The following is a 15,575-nucleotide window of genomic DNA, read 5'->3' as shown; positions in this document are numbered from 1 at the left end:
AATAAAAAATAGGGCTGGGGTATAGCTTGGAGGTAGAATGCCCCTGGGTTCCACCTCTAGTACCACAAAATAAATAAATAAATAAATTAAAAAAATAAAATAGGGCTGGGGGTAGAGCTCACAGATAGACTACCCCTGGGTTCCATCCCCCAGTGCCACAATAAATAAATTAATAAATAAATAAGGGGTGGGATATAGCTCAGTTGTATAGCACTTGCCTAGCATGCATGAGACCTCTGAGTTCAATCTCCAGTACCAAAACCAAACAAACAAGTGCCCCATAAATTCTACAGGACAAACATTCCCAGAAGTGAGAAATTTCTAGAAAAAAAAGGTAGAATATAATTTTCTCTACATATTGTTCTTATACAAACAGGAGTACTTAGAACAGTTTTAGAGAATGAAAAATACATTCATTCTCAGAAAATAGAAAATACTTTTTAAAAATTCAGTAAAATATACACTGATTTACAGCAAGCTGATCTATAGCAAGTTCTCTCGGGTACACATGCTCCTGCCACAGGCCCTGCTTTCTCCCCAAAGGTCACTGCTTTACTCCCTCACTTCCTTGAGGTCTCTGCTCAATGTCACAGTCTTGGAGGGTCTCCTGGCCACTCGCCTTCACCTCCTTTGCCATTCACCTTTCTTCAGAAAGGCACTGCTACTTGGCATGTTATATACTAACAATGCTTCCAAGTTTGTTGTTCTACCCACATGTGAGCTCCATGAGGGCAGGGTTTTTTGTACTCTTCCTTCTCAGCTGTGTCTCCAGCACCTAGAAGAGGGCCTCTGGGCTGTACTCCCAGACCTATTTTATACTTTATTTGGAAACAGGGTCTCACTAAGTTGCTGAGAGCCTCACTAAGTAGCTGACACTGGCTTCGAACCTGTGCGATTCTCCTGTCTTAGCCTCCCAAGCGTGGGGATTACAAGCATGTGCCACCGTGCCCGGCTAGTATCTTTTTTTTTTTTTTTTTGGTATTGGGTACTAGGGATTGAACCTAGGGTTGTTCTACCTCCAGGCTATACCCCTGGTCCTATTTTATTTTGAAATAAGGTCTTTAAGTTGTTGAGGCTGGCCTTGATCCTCCTGTCTCAGCCTCCCAAGTACTGCACCCCCAAGGCATGCCTCAATAACTATCTTTTAAAGGAATAGCTGGACGGGTTCCCTAAATTTTGGAAGTTTTCACTAGCTAGAGTGGAAGAGAGAAAGAGGCTTACCTCCACATTCCAGACATAGGAGCTGTGGAAGAGTTCCGACCACATCTTGCCCACTCTGTTGATGTCCTTGACATCCCAGACGTAGATGCTGTGGTCCTTATACACGCAGGACAGCCACTGGTGGATGGGGTCGAAAGTCAGTGCCACTGTATCTGGGTAGACTGCTTCTGCCTTCCTGTGGAAAAGGAAGCTAACAAGACCACATGGGTCACCAATCACCATCAATGTCACTGTGAGTAGTAGTGACAGCCATGTCTGGCGACACAAGAACTGCCTCTTCCCTGGTAATGTCATCCCTTATGTATTTGTGGCATCCCTCATGTATCTGTCTCTCCTACTCCAGCTCTACTTCCTCTTCCCTCCTCCTCTGCTTTGCTTCCAATAAGGCTGCCAACTGGAAGCATCTACCTGGCCTCTGAGGGCATTTTGAGTTTTGTTTTTTTGTTTTTTGGTTGTTGTTTTTGGTTTCTTTGTGGGTCTGGGGAACTCGGGCATTTGACCTCCGAGCTACACCCCCTGCCCTATTTTTTATTCTTTATTTTGAAACAGGGTCTCACTGAATTGTGGAGGGCCTAAGTAGCTGAGGCTGGCTGGGAATCGCGACCCTCCGGTCTCAGCCTCCCGAATGCTGGAGTCACAAGTGTGCCACCACTTTTTGAGTTTTTGACTCCTATTCCATTCCACCCAAGCTCCTCCCCCTCTTTCCTTTCAAGCATGTGCCTCAGGCCTCCTCTCTTCCTTGGCCTCACCAATGCATGATCAAAAGCCCCTAGATGAAGAGACTGGGGAGCCTCCTGGTCTGGGGCTTCTCTATAAAGACCACAGCTTAGTGAGCACTTACTAGGTGCCAAGCTGAAAATTTTAGCTGCACTGAATTCTCGCAACCACCATGAAAGGTGGGTAGCATGCTTTATAGATGAGGAAAGTGAAGCACAGGGAGGTGTGCTAATCTGACTGAGGCTACACAGGGCAAAGAGATGGTGACGGAGCTGGGCAGCCTGCCTGTCATGGCCTGCAGGTGGCTCACCCATGCTTTCTTTCCTTCAGTGGCAGCCAATCACCCACTCCAGGATGTCTTGGGAAAGGCACAGCAATCCACAAAGAGGCAGCCCCAGGTACTCAGAATTTGCTGGCCATACTCCGTAAAACAAATTTCCAGCACAGGGACTAAGCTATAGCTCAGGCCTCCCCTCCACTCTGGACATGGCAGCTGAGGGACCTAATATGCAAGGCGTGGTCATGTAACCCCTGTGGGTGCCCAGTGACCTCAGGACAGACTCTAAGCTCCTCCCACTGGCCCCTCTCAATGCTTGACCTCCTCTCTCACCATCCTCCCACGCACGCTAGGCTCCAATCACACAGCCCCTTGCTCTTCCTGAAACAAGCCATGCCCAGTGTACTGTTCCCCCAAGGCCTTTACACTTGCCATTGGGACACAGCTCCCCGCAGAGCTGGCTCTTTCTGACTCAGTGGACAGTCTATACAGCACTCTCCTTCCCAAGTCCCTGCTTTCTTTTACCGTCTTGTGACTATCTGCCGTGATCCTGTTTGTGCACTTGTTCATTTCTGAGGTCCTTTGCTACCTTATACACTTCATGCTGGCAGAAATTTGTATGGGGGGTGCTGGGGACTGAACCCAGAGGCAGTCTGTCTGAGCTATACCCTTGGCCCTATCTTGTTTTTGTTTTGAAACAGGGTCTCACTAGCTTGCTGAGAGCCTCCCCAAGTTGCTGAGGCTGGTTTTGAACCTCTACTCTTCCTGTCTCAGCCTCCCATGTACTGGGATTACGGATGCATGCTTCCAGGCCTGGCTTGGTGGCAAAAATTTTGCTGCCGTATTTTCCTGCTTCTAGCTTAGGAGCTGCTTAACATATAGATTAGCAACATGGAGGAATGCATTCCCTTGTGTTCCTGCCTGCTCTGAGTTTTTTTCTTTTTCACAGCACTTATCACCTCAAGTTATTTTATTTACCTTTGTTTCTCCCCCCTCACTTCTTACCCTGGAGCTTGCCTTGGGAGGGTGGGACCTTTTAGCTTTCTTCACTGCAGTAATGCTCAGGGCTGGGAGCAATTACCAGTATTTGTAGGATGGACAGGTGGGCAGAGAGATGTAGAAGCAGGAATGGATGCCAGTGGACAGACTCTGGGTCGGCCCCTCTTTCCTTTCCCCTCCCTTCCCCTGCCTGAGCTCCAGGCCCTATGCCACATCTACCCCAAGGTAGTACCTGGGCTCCAGGCCCCGTGCCACATCTACCCCAAGGTAGTGTGGCTTGGGCAGGTTGGCAAGGTAGTGCAGGCTGTGGGCTTGGAAGATGCGGACTATCCCATCTGTGCAGCCGCAGAAGATGAGCTCCTCACTGACACAGAGGCAGGAGGACAGAGAGACCTGTGGGGACAAAGGGGTGGACCAAATTGGACCTAGTGCTTCATGTGGCCCAGAAAAACAAGAATGGCAGAGAAGCCATGGGCCTCCAGAGAAAATTTTTGGCACCTTGGGTCTAAGACACCCATTCTGGCACATTTTAAGATTTTTGAAATCAGGATGTATTGCATAGTCACTACTGAAGGAAATGTGCCAGCAGGTGGACAGAGGCTCAAGTTGGGACAGAACTGTCATTATTATCTACAGAGGAATATAGATGTGTGCAGAAAGTATCTGTTCAGCAGACTGAAACTTCAGATAGGTCACCTGCAATAACTGTATTAAAATTTGGGTTAAATTTTATTGTTGCCAGCTGTGGTGACACATGTCTATAATTCCAGTACTTGGGAGGCTGAGATAGGAGGATCGCAGTTCTCAGGCCGGTCTCAGCAACCTAGTGAGACCCTCAGCAACTTAGGGAAACCCTCTTTCAAAAGAAAAAACTGACAACTGGGCATGGAGGCACATGCTTGTAATCCCAGTACTTGGGAGGCTGAGACAGGAGGATCTGGTTCAAATCCAGCCTTAGCAATTTAGTGAGGCTCTCAGCAACCTTAGTGAGACCCTGTTTCCAGATAAGAATAAAGTCAGGCTGGGGTTGTCAGCTTGGAGGTAGAATGTTTCTGGGTTCATTCCTCACTAACAACAACAAAAAAATGTAAATCATAGTGGTAGTGAACACAGTCTCCCCCTATTCCCCCCACTTCCCCACCTAGAGCACTGAGATTCACACGGATATTCTACAATGTGCATAATGGTGATAAAAGTGTTTCCTTCATTGATCCTTTCTCCCCTCCCCACTTTCCCTAGACCACCTCCCTGGCTCCACTGGAATTTCTCCTGCATTATCTGAAGGCCCTCTGGTATCCTGATTACTCCCTAGCATTCCTATATGAGAGAAAACACGTGACTCTTTACTCTCTGTGACAGGCTAGTCTCAACATAGTGTTCTCCAGGTCCATCCATTTTCCTCCAAATGACATAATTTTGTTCTTCTTTATTGCTGAGTAGAATTCCATTGTGTGTTTATCCCATTATTTTGTGATCTATTCATCTGTTGATGGAAACCTAGGTTGGTTCCATAGTTTGCCTATTGTGAACTGTGCTGCTATAAACACGAATATGCATGTATTACTATAATATTTTGATTTCAGTCCCTTTGGCAAGATCCCCAGGAGTGGTATAATTTATTTATTTATTTATTTATTTATTTATTTATTTATTTAATTTTTTGCAGTACCAGGGAAGGAACCCAGGGGCATACTACCTCCGAGCTACACCTCCAGCCCTATTTTTTATTGAAACAGGGTCTCACTGAGTTGCAAAGGGCCTCAATAAATAGTAGCTGGGGCTGCCTTCGAACTGCCATCCTCCTGTCTCAGCCTCCCAAATGCTGGGATTACAAGCATGCGCCACCATGCCCAGCAGAATTTTTTTTTTTATACTGAGGATTGAACCTAGAGACATCCTACCTCTGTTCTACATTCCCAACCATTTTTATTATTTTATTTTGAAACAGGGTCTCCCTAGGTTATTGAGAATCCCACTAAATTGCTGAGGCTGACTTTGAACCAGTGATTCTCCTGTCTCAGCCTCCTAAGTACTGAGATTACAGGTGTGAGCCACCACTCCTCCTAGCTTTGTACTTTGTAATTTACTTATTTTGTTTGTTTGTTTGTTTGTTTGTTTATTTATTTATTGTGGTAATGGGGTTGGAAGTCAGGGGCATTCTATCTCCAAGGTATACCCCTAGCTCTATTTTTTAGTCCCTTAATTTTAAAATTTATTTTTGGAGGGTCTGGGGATGGAATCCAGGGGCATTCAACTTCCGAGCTATACCCCCTGCCCTATATTTTATTGTTTATCTTGAAACAGGGTCTCACTGTATTGTGAAGGGCCTCACTAATTAGCTGAGGCTATCCACAAACCACGATCCTCCTGTCAGCCTCCCAAATGCTGGGATTACAAGCGTGTGCCACCACGCCCAGCCTTTGTAATTTATTGATACGTCATCCTTCAGTTTAAAATTTTATGTATTTTTAGCCAGGTGCAATGATGCACAGTTGTAATCCTAGTACTTGGGAGACTAAGACAGGAGGATTTTTATAGGTTTGAGGCCAATTTAAAGTAAAACCTGGCACACATAATGAGACTCTGTTAAAAAAAAAAAAAAAAAAAAAAGCCTGCGGGTGTATTTCAGAGGCAAATGCCCCTGGATTCAATTCCCAGTACCGCAAAAGAATTTCTGTGTTTTGTTTCATGTTTTTTAGCTGAAAAATAATTAAGTCAATGGTACCTCATTAAAAAAAAAATGCAACCTTCTCACAAGCCAAAAGGATAAACAAAGAAGAAAAATGTGAACTGGGTCAATTAGTACTGTGCCAAGTGCCTTACATATATGATCTGTGACTCTTTTTTTCCTGCGGTATTGGAGATGGAACCCAGGGGCAGTCTAACTCCCAGCTATACCCACAGCCCTATTTTGTTTGTTTGTTTTTTTAATTTGGAAACGGTCTTGCTAAGTTCCCGAGAGCCTCATTAAGTATCTGAGGCTGATTTCAAAACTGCAATCCTCCTGTCTCAGCCTCCCAAGTACTGGAATTACAAGCATGTGCCACCACGCTCAGCTCTCCTGTTTTTTTGTTTGTTTGTTTGTGTGTGTGTGTGTGTTTGTGTATGTGTTGCTGGGGATGAAATCCAGGGGCCTTCTACCTCTGGGATACACTCCCAGACCTATTTTATATTTTATTTGGAAACAGGGTCTCACTAAGTTGCTGAGATCCTCACTAAGTAGCTGAGGCTGGCTTCAAATCTGCATGATCCTCCTGTCTCAGCCTCCCAAGTGCTGGGGTTACAGGAATGCACCACCACGCCTGGCTGGTGTTCCCATTTTACAGATGGGGAAACTAAGGCTCAGGGAGGGGAGTCACACCCCCAGAGTCATCCACGTAGGGCTTATGTGATGAGCCACCAGCAGGGATGCTGCTGAGTACTGCCAGAGGCAGGGGTGGGTACCTTCAGGTCGATCCACTTCTCCAGCACCCTCCTCTCATTGAACTGGCAGAGGAGGCCTGAGTAAGACACACAGAAAGTGCTGCCTGCCATCCGGCCCCGGCCACAGGCGACACCACAGAAGATGTTGTTGTGCAGTTCCCCCAGGATGCCTGAGCGCCCCACCAGCGGCACCGTGCCTGTTACCTGAAGACACAGCAGGGCACAGTGAGAGACTGTCCACATAGACTATCACCCAATGGGGCCAAGATGGGCCCCTCACTGACATAGTTAAAAACAAATTCCTCTAAGAAAGAAAAAGGAACGAAAAACAGCACACACACTTCTGGGAGAGGGGCTGGAAAGCTGGGTCTAAGAATGAGGTCTGGCTCAGAGTTGGGGTCCTGGCAGGGCCCGCCAGTCAGCACCTGGAACCCTGTAAGGGCAGACAGCCTCTGAGGCCACTGTGTCCGAGTCTCAGGCAGAAACCAGAGTTCATGCTGCCGCTGACTCCCCAGCACCTGGCTGAGGTGGCAGGATACAAACTGACCTTTGTTTCAGTGGAGACTTCCAAGAACCAGAACCTCACATGCCGGTTCCCAACAGTGACAAAATAGCTGCTGTCCTCAGAGAAGGAGAGGGCGATAACCCTGCATGATACCTTGTTGGAGGCCACCACAATGTCTTTCTGGAAGAAAGTACAGAGAAGCCCTGCCATCACCCACCCCATCAGACTCTTTGTGTCCTGGCCCTCAGCCTGGGGTCTCTCTGCTCCAAGTCCATTTTCCCTGGACTCTGCAGTGAGCTATTCTCTAGGAAAAACTATGTGTAGCTCTTGTCACTCCTAGTCTCCAGGGAAGGAGACTGAGACTTAGAAAGGGTCCCAGGTGACATCTACCCAAGGGTCCAAGCTCTGCAGCTCACACATGATATTACAAAGTCACAGCTGGGAGGTGAGGACAACATACCTTCTGGCTACCACAGACGGGCTCTAGCTCGGACCCTTCCCCAAGCCCTCCACAGGCTAACCCATGAAGTCCTCTTAATATCTTAACGAGGGAGGCGCTCCTCCTCTACCCTGCTGGGCTGAGGGGCGCACCATGGCTGAAGGTCACACAGCAGGTTGTGGGCGGAGCCAGAATTTGGTATCTGCCGGAGTGAGTGTGTGTTTGTGTGTGTGTGTGTGTGTGTGTGTGTGTGTGTGTGTGTGTGTGTGTGCACGTGCACATGCAACTAAGGATTGAGCCCAGGGTGTTCTACTTCTGAGTCCTACCCTCAGCCCTATTTTTTTTTTTTCTTTTTTGGTGGTACTGGGGGTGGAACCCAGAGGCTTTCTACCTCCGGGCTATACTCCCAGACCTATTTTATATTTTATTTGGAAACAGGGTCTCACTAAGTTGCTGAGAGCCTCACTAAGTAGCTGAGGCTGGCTTCGAACCTGTGCAATCCTCCTGTCTCAGCCTCCCAAGCGCGGGGATTACAAGCGTGCACCACCACGCCCAGCTCTCAGCCCTATTTTTTATTCTTTATTTTGAAATAGGGTCTCACTTAAGTTGTGGAGGGCCTCACTAAGTAGTGGAGACTGGCCTTGAACCTGCGATCCTCCTATCTTAGCCTCCCAAATACTGGGATTACAAGCAAGTACCACCACCACCACCCCCCACTGGTATCCACTTTTGTTGACTCCAAGTCCTTCCCCAGCCTCCGGTGAGAGTAACTGTTGATGTCTCACAAACCAACAAAGCAAATACACTGTAGACATTTTAGAGAGGTAAGTCACCTGTTCAAGGTCACAGCTGGTCCTGGTCAATATAAAAATAATTCTAATGACTCCACTTGTTGGGACTCTGTAATGAGCACTACAGTAGGGGTGCCTGACTCCCTACCTGTTCAGCTCCTGAGATAAAGACATGACAGCCAGAACTACACCTGGGCGAGGTGACCTCAGAACACAAGTGGCACACACATAAGCATGCAGAACAGAAAGACAAGAGGCAGTGGGTGCTCCACACACATCTGCTGGCTGAATGAGCACTCTAGCAGGTTATCTGTTAGTTCCCCACACCCGAGCCTCGGGGCGCCCTGGCAACTGGCTGCTGCTCAGGTGCCCACTGGCCAACTCTCACCTTCCAGTCCCAGACGTTGAGGACCATGTCGTGTTGATAGCCCATGGACACGATGTGCTTCATATTAGGTGAGAAGGCTACACAGGCCACGCCGTATTTGTGGCCCAACATCTCCGCCACCTGGCTTTTCTCCTCCACGTCCCAGATGCGCACGGCTGGCCTATGCCCATTCTGGGGAAGGTGAGGCTGTTACTGCTGCTGGGCTCTTGCCAGGCAGGGCTAGAGGTACTGTCAGGGCTGAAGCTGGCTTCACCAAAGGGTATGCCCCAAAGCCACTCCCCTGCTCACCACTAGGCTCTTCTGGGGATGCCCAGGCCTGCTGGGGGGAGGGGAACAAGCAAGCTCTGACCCTCCCCCCTGCTCAGCGGCTCACAACTCACCTCCCCTGTCACTATGTATTTCCCATCAGGAGAGAAGGCCAGAGCACTCAGAGATTTCCTGGGGACAAAAAAAGGAAGTGAACACGGTTCTACGGAGGACACTGCGCTCTTGAACCTTGTCTACTCTCGGCTCCCAAACCTGGGAAGAGGCCAGGAAAGGGGGTGTGAGAGCTCCTACACAGCCAGTGCTGCCTGTGTTCCCAGCACAGCACTTGGGGAGATGGAGTGAGGACAAAGGCTCCTCCTCAAACCCCAAAACCAAACAGGGCAGACACTTGTATGGGACTCTGCTTTCTTTTCCCTTTGCAGGGCTGGGCTTCCAAAGACCCCACCCACCCCGTAACGCTGAGAAGCTCAGAGGCAAGAAATGGTACAGGCCTATTCTAACTAAAGGAGTAGTAATGAGGGAGGGCCCCAGTAGCCATCACACCGAGGAAGCGTGTGCCGCACTGCTAAATCTCAAGATATTCTGGAAAGCCCAAAACAACCAAGATATTCTGATACTCCTAGTTAGCCTGAGCAAAGACCAAACGACTGAATTGGTTGGTACATTTTTTGGTAGCAAGCTTCAATGTTCCCAAGGTTTTTTGTTTTTTGTTTGTTTGTTTGTTTGTTTGGTGGTAGTACTGGGGGTGGAACCCAGAGGCTTTCTACCTCCAGGCTATACTCCCAGACCTTTTTTATATTTTATTTGGAAACAGGGTCTCACTAAGTTGCTGAGAGCCTCATTAAGTAGCTGAGGCTGGCTTCGAACCCGTGTGATCCTCCTGTCTCAGCCTCCCAAGCGTGGGGATTACAAGCATGCACCACCACGCCCAGCATGGTTCCTTGGTTTCTTTTTTTTCTTTTGGTGGTACTGGGGGTGGAACCCAGAGGCTTTCTACCTCAGGGCTATACTCCCAGACCTTTTTTATATTTTTTTTTATTTGGAAACAGGGTCTCACTAAGTTGCTGAGAGCCTCACTAAGTAGCTGAGGCTGGCTTCGAACCCGTGTGATCCTCCTGTCTCAGCCTCCCAAGCGCGGGGATTACAAGCATGCGCCACCATGCCCGGCTTTGTTTTTTTGATACAGGAGATTGAACCCAGGAGCATTCGACTTATGAGCTACACTCCCAGTCCTATTTTATTTTTATTCTGAAACAGTGTCTCACTAAGTTGATGAGAACCTCACTACTTGCTGAAGCTGTCCTTGAACCTGGGGCCCTCCTGTCTCAGCCTCCCAAGTACCAGGATTACAGGTATGTACCACCATGTCCTGTCTCCCCTCTCCCTTTTAATCCTATTTTTATCTTTGTTCCTTAACAGTCTGGTAACTACCTCCCTCATATGAATTAGTAAATTGCCATACAATACACCTAAGGAAATGTTTGGGTTTTTTTTAAGAAGGGGTCATGCTATGGTACCGGGGCAGGATTTCATGGTTTCAAAAAATCCTCCTGCCTCAGCCTCCCTGTAATACCAAAGATTCACTTGTCTTTGTTCACTGCTGTATCACTAGTACCTGAAGGAGCACCCAGCACAGTGGCCACTTGGTGAATGTGGCTGAACTGACAGGTGAGCGAATGAGTGCATCTCCTACCCACGAACACCTCCAGGCTCTGTGGGGAAGGCAGGGTGTACCAAGACGCGGTCTTCCCCTTCCCCGTGCCCGCCCCAGCCTACCTGGCAGTATTAAGGATGTGCTGCTGCTTGTTCTCCATGGGGTTCAAAATCACCACCACACAGCTGAGGAAAAAGAGGAAAATGTGCTGAAACGGAAGGAAAGGACCACTGGGGTCCGGGGATGATTCTATCCCAATGGAAAAAACCACACGTCAGAACCACAGGTCTCCTGTTCTAGATGTTTATGCTGAGACTTCTAGGGCACTTAACATTATTAATATATGCTTAAGCAGAAGCCAATACTGCTTCCATGGGAACTATCCTGTCATGCCCTAGGCTAATAAAACCTTTTATCCATAATCTTTTTAAATCCTCAGAACTGCCAGGTGAGGTCAGGACTCTTTAGGCCCATTTCATGGATGAGGAAACTGAAGCCCAGAGACTGGACATCCTTTGCAAGGCCACTGAGCAGATCAGGAAAAGAGTGGGAGTGTGAAATGATCCCTACCAGATTTAAAGCCCACCCTTCATCTCTATCCTGGACCACCTCCCCAAACCTCATAGTAGAAACTGTTCATCAGGAATTACCATCGGTCTGCCCCCTGACCTGACTGGCTGGAGGGGTTCCTTTGGTACCTAGAACAGTTTGCCAAATGATATCAGAATTTATGGAACTTCTTTCAGATCTCCTTCAGTCCTTTCAACTACTCAGGTAGAGGAGGTTATCCCAGTTCAGGTTTTCTGGCACTGGGGATTGAACCCAGAGGCATCCTACCTCTGAGTTACAACTCTAGCCTTATTTATTTATTTATTTATTTATTTATTTATTTATTTATTTATTTATGTGGCACTGGGGATGGAACCCAGGGGCTTCTACCTTCGGGCTACACTCCCAGACATATTTTATATTTTATTTGGAAACAGGGTCTCTTAAGCCAGCTGAGGCTGGCTTCGAACCTGCGCAATCCTCCTGTCTCAGCCTCCCAAGCGCGGGGATTACAAGCGTGTGCCACCATGCCCAGCTAGCCCCTTTTAATTTGAAACAGGGACTTGCTAAATTGCTGAGACTGGCCTCAGACCTGCGATCATACCTAATATTGGTATGATCAGCATGTGCCATTATGCCTGGTTCTAATTTAGGTTTAGAGAGGTAGAAATAGAGGTCAGAGAAGGGCACACACAGTGGAGCTGGGATACAAACCCGAGTTGCCTGAGACCAGTTGGTTTTAACCACAGGAATCCCCAGATGGCATCAAACTACCTCCCGCTTATAGTGATGACTAAGGCTTCGTGTTGCCCATTATATGTCAGGTACTGTTCTAGGCACAGAGGGGCCCATGGAATCCTCTCCAAAGCCCTGAGACACTGCAGCATTATCCATATTCTAGAGAAAGCTAAGCCCAGAGATTCACCAGTGACTTCAGGTCCCCATTTCTCTTGCAGTGATTAGATGCTGAAGCATACTCATGTGCTCACCCTGCCAGGTAGGCCACGTGGCCTGTGCCAGGGTCACAGGTCAGGCCGCTGCTATTCTGGGCTGTGATGCCGAGCACCTTCTCAAGTGATACCTGCAAAGAAAAGGTCCAAGTCAGAAGCCCCTGCCCCAGAGGCCCCACATGGCACAGCCACCTCGGCCACCCATGTACTTCCTGCTGCGTTTAACAAACACAGACTTCTGCAGTCACACTAGCCCCAGCAGCTAACACTTGTTCATCTCAACACTCCACTGACAGTGCTAGGTGATGAGCAGAGTGCAGGGGAAGACAGAGAAAAAGCCCTACCCTCTTGGAGCTTACGGGACATACAAAAGAAACAGAACATACAAAACAGATGTTACATGATCATAAAAGCAATAGGAGACTAATAACCAGGCGTGGTGGCGCATGCTTATAATCCCAGCATTATATGAGATAGGAGGATAGTGGTTCGTGGGCAGCCTCAGCTACTTAGTGACGCCTTTTGCAACTCAGTGAGACCCTGTTTAAAAAAAAAGAATAAAACATAGGGCTGGGGGTGTAGCTCAGAGGTAGAATGCTCCTGAGTTCCATCCCCTGTAAATGCAAAAAAAAAAAATACACACACACACACACACACACACACACACACACACACACACACGGGGGGGGGTGGTGGAGAGAGAGAGGACTAATAAAAGCAGGGAAAGAGACAGGGAGTACAGGGGAAGGGACAAAATAGTGGCCAGGCGTTGTGACACACACTTGTAACTCCAGTACTGGGGAGGCTGAGACAGGAGAATCTCAAGTTTAAGGCCAGCCTCAGCTATTTAGTGATGCCTTCCACAACTCAGTAAGACCCTGTTTCAAAATAAGGAATTTAAAAAAATAGGGTTGAGGGTGTAGCTCAGAGGTAGAATACCCCTAAGTTCAACTTCCACTTCTGCAAAAAGAAAAAGGATACCACATGAGAAGATGATCTTTGAATAATATTTTGTGGTACTGCAGATTGAATCCTGGGGCGTTCTAAAGCCTACACTGTATCCATGCCCCATTTTTAAAATTTACTTGTTTGTTCGTTTGTTTAGTGGAACTGGGGGTTGAACCCAGGGACATTCTACCTTCAAGTTACACCTGTTTCAAAATAAAATATAAAATAGAGCTGGAGCTGGGGGTGTAGCTTAAAGTTAGAATGTCCCTGGGTTCAATCCTCAGGACCTAAAAAAAAAAAAAAAAAAAAAAATAGGGCTGGGGATTTAGCTCATAGGTACAATGCCACAGGTTCAATCCCCAGTACACAATAAATGAGTAAATGAGTAAACAATAGCTGGATGTGCCGACACACACCTGTAATCCCAGTATTTGAAGGGCTGAGACTAGGATTGCAGATCTGAGGCCAGAGAGCAGGCCAGCATGACTGAACCTTGGTGAGAAGGAGGACATGTGAAGTAGAAAGGTAGGCAAGGGCCACTTGCCCAGAGCCCTGCAGCCAGTAGTGGGCCACATAATCAAAGGCAGAGAAACCGACCAAGCAGCCAGGCACAGAAGCATATGCCTATAATCCCAGTACTTGGGAGGCTGAGACAGGACGATTGCAGCTTTGCAGCCAGTCTCAGCAAACCTGTGAAGCCCTCTGCAACATAGTGAGAACCTATTTCAAAATAAAAAATAATCCCGGCATGGAGGTACACGTTTGTAATCCCAGTACTTGGAAGGCTGGGACAGGAGGATCACGGGATCATAGCAAGCCTCAGCAACTTAGGCCTTCCACAACTTCGTGAGAAGACCTTGTTTCAAAATGAATAAAAAATAGGGCTGAGGATATAGCTTAGAGGTAGAATGCCCCTGGGTTCAGTCCTACAAAATAAATAACTAAATAAATAAAATAAAAATGAAAAGGACTGAGGGTGTAGTTTAGAGGTAGAATGCCCCTGGGTTCAATCCTCAGTAACACACACACACACACACACACACACACACACACACACACACACACACTACCCACCAAGCAGGAACAAGATCCACCAGCAGCTACCAGGGATTCACCCTTTACCTAGACTTTGTGCCAAGGTCACATTCACAATATCATCTTACCATGGTATAATTTTATCTCCACTTTATAAAAACAGATTTGTGTATACAGAGAGAACATTTTTTTTAATTTGGTACTAGAAATTGAACCCACGGCTTTCCACCTCTGAGTTACACTCCCAGCCCTATTTTTATTTATTTATTTTTCCTTTTTTGCGGGTCTGGGGATGGAACCCAGGGGAATTCGACCTCTGAGTTACACCCCCTGCCCTATTTTTTATTCTTTATTTTGAAACAGGGTCTAAGTTGCGGAGGGCTTTACTAAGTAGCTGCGGCTGGCCCGGAACCATGATCCTCAGGTCTCAGCCTCCCAAATGCTGGGATTACAAACGTGCGCCACCACGCCCGGCTGAGAACCATTTTTTGAAATTGGTCCTGTGCTAATGGAATTCCTTTTACCTGCTCTAAAATAATTTCCTTCTGTATTTCTGTGCCTCAGATTTAGAGAACTGTTTTGCACACTCTCCTCCTTAGGCTTAGCTGCTGAAACTACAAATAATTACTCACATCTTCTCCGTGGCAATATGGAATAGGAATACCACCAGAGAAAAAAGGAAGAGAAGACGGGGGAGAAGGGTTCAAGGAAGGCATGGTAGAACTGAGAGAGTTGGGGCATGTAATTTTTAAAGGCCCAACCAGCTAGAACGAGGTCACCCAAAGTGGAAGGACCTGGGAAATGCTAAAGGCGACTGAATGGGGCTTAAGGTAGACCCAAGAAGGTGGGGCTACTCCGTGACTTATAGAAGCAAATGCTTTCCGCGGGGCTGGAACCCTGAGGAACCCCAGGAACGCACCAATGCACAGGGCTGATTGAGCCTGGAGACTGCCATACTTAGCGAAAAGGCGGGAAAGTGGGCGGGGCCTGGATGGGGGGCGGGGCCTCGGAGAGGAGACTAGGAAGTCACCTGGGCGGGCGAGCCGGGGCTGGGGGCGGAGCCAACCATCTGAGGGCGGGGCCAGGCCGGCCCCAGAAGCCAGGAGCAGGGGTGGGCTGGGCGAGCGGCTTCTCACCCGGTTTTGCACAGCGTCCTCGGGCGCCGCCCAGAGTCGCGTCCGCCGCCGGAGGCAGAACGGTGGGGCGGGGGGCGGGGAAGACTGGGTTCTCCGTGCCGGAACTCCCGCCGCGACAGATGGCGGCTTCTCGACCGCATCGTTCCGCGCGTAGCCTCCAGGGCCTACGGTCGCCATCGCCGCGCCGGAGACGGGCGACCGTTACGCCTTTTAACCGCCGAAGCCGACTCGACCCACTCGAATAGCGAATGGCCGCGGGAAAGCCGGCGCCGCGGC

The 15,575-nt window shown here is 48.2% G+C and overlaps 1 protein-coding gene across 2 annotated transcripts in view; it reads right to left on the bottom strand.

Moving 5' to 3' along the window:
* Window positions 1-15,476, bottom strand: part of WDR62 (WD repeat domain 62) — a gene marked incomplete at both ends in the record, with an annotated part of 51,915 nt that extends 36,439 nt beyond the window's left edge. For both annotated transcript variants that reach the window (XM_080703387.1, XM_080703386.1), the window contains 9 exons: window positions 1,222-1,411; window positions 3,447-3,607; window positions 6,659-6,841; window positions 7,185-7,322; window positions 8,761-8,931; window positions 9,141-9,198; window positions 10,804-10,866; window positions 12,220-12,311; window positions 15,300-15,476. In XM_080703387.1, coding sequence (XP_080559513.1) covers window positions 1,222-1,411; window positions 3,447-3,607; window positions 6,659-6,841; window positions 7,185-7,322; window positions 8,761-8,931; window positions 9,141-9,198; window positions 10,804-10,866; window positions 12,220-12,311; window positions 15,300-15,476 — 1,233 coding nt within the window. The remainder of the gene's footprint in view (window positions 1-1,221; window positions 1,412-3,446; window positions 3,608-6,658; window positions 6,842-7,184; window positions 7,323-8,760; window positions 8,932-9,140; window positions 9,199-10,803; window positions 10,867-12,219; window positions 12,312-15,299) is intronic.
* Between the last annotated feature and the right edge of the window lie 99 nt (window positions 15,477-15,575).

Source organism: Muscardinus avellanarius (genome assembly GCF_963383645.1).
Source record: "Muscardinus avellanarius genome assembly, chromosome: 10".
In the NCBI taxonomy this organism is placed as follows: Eukaryota; Metazoa; Chordata; class Mammalia; order Rodentia; family Gliridae; genus Muscardinus; species Muscardinus avellanarius.
This window is presented reverse-complemented; position numbering and strand designations above follow the sequence as displayed.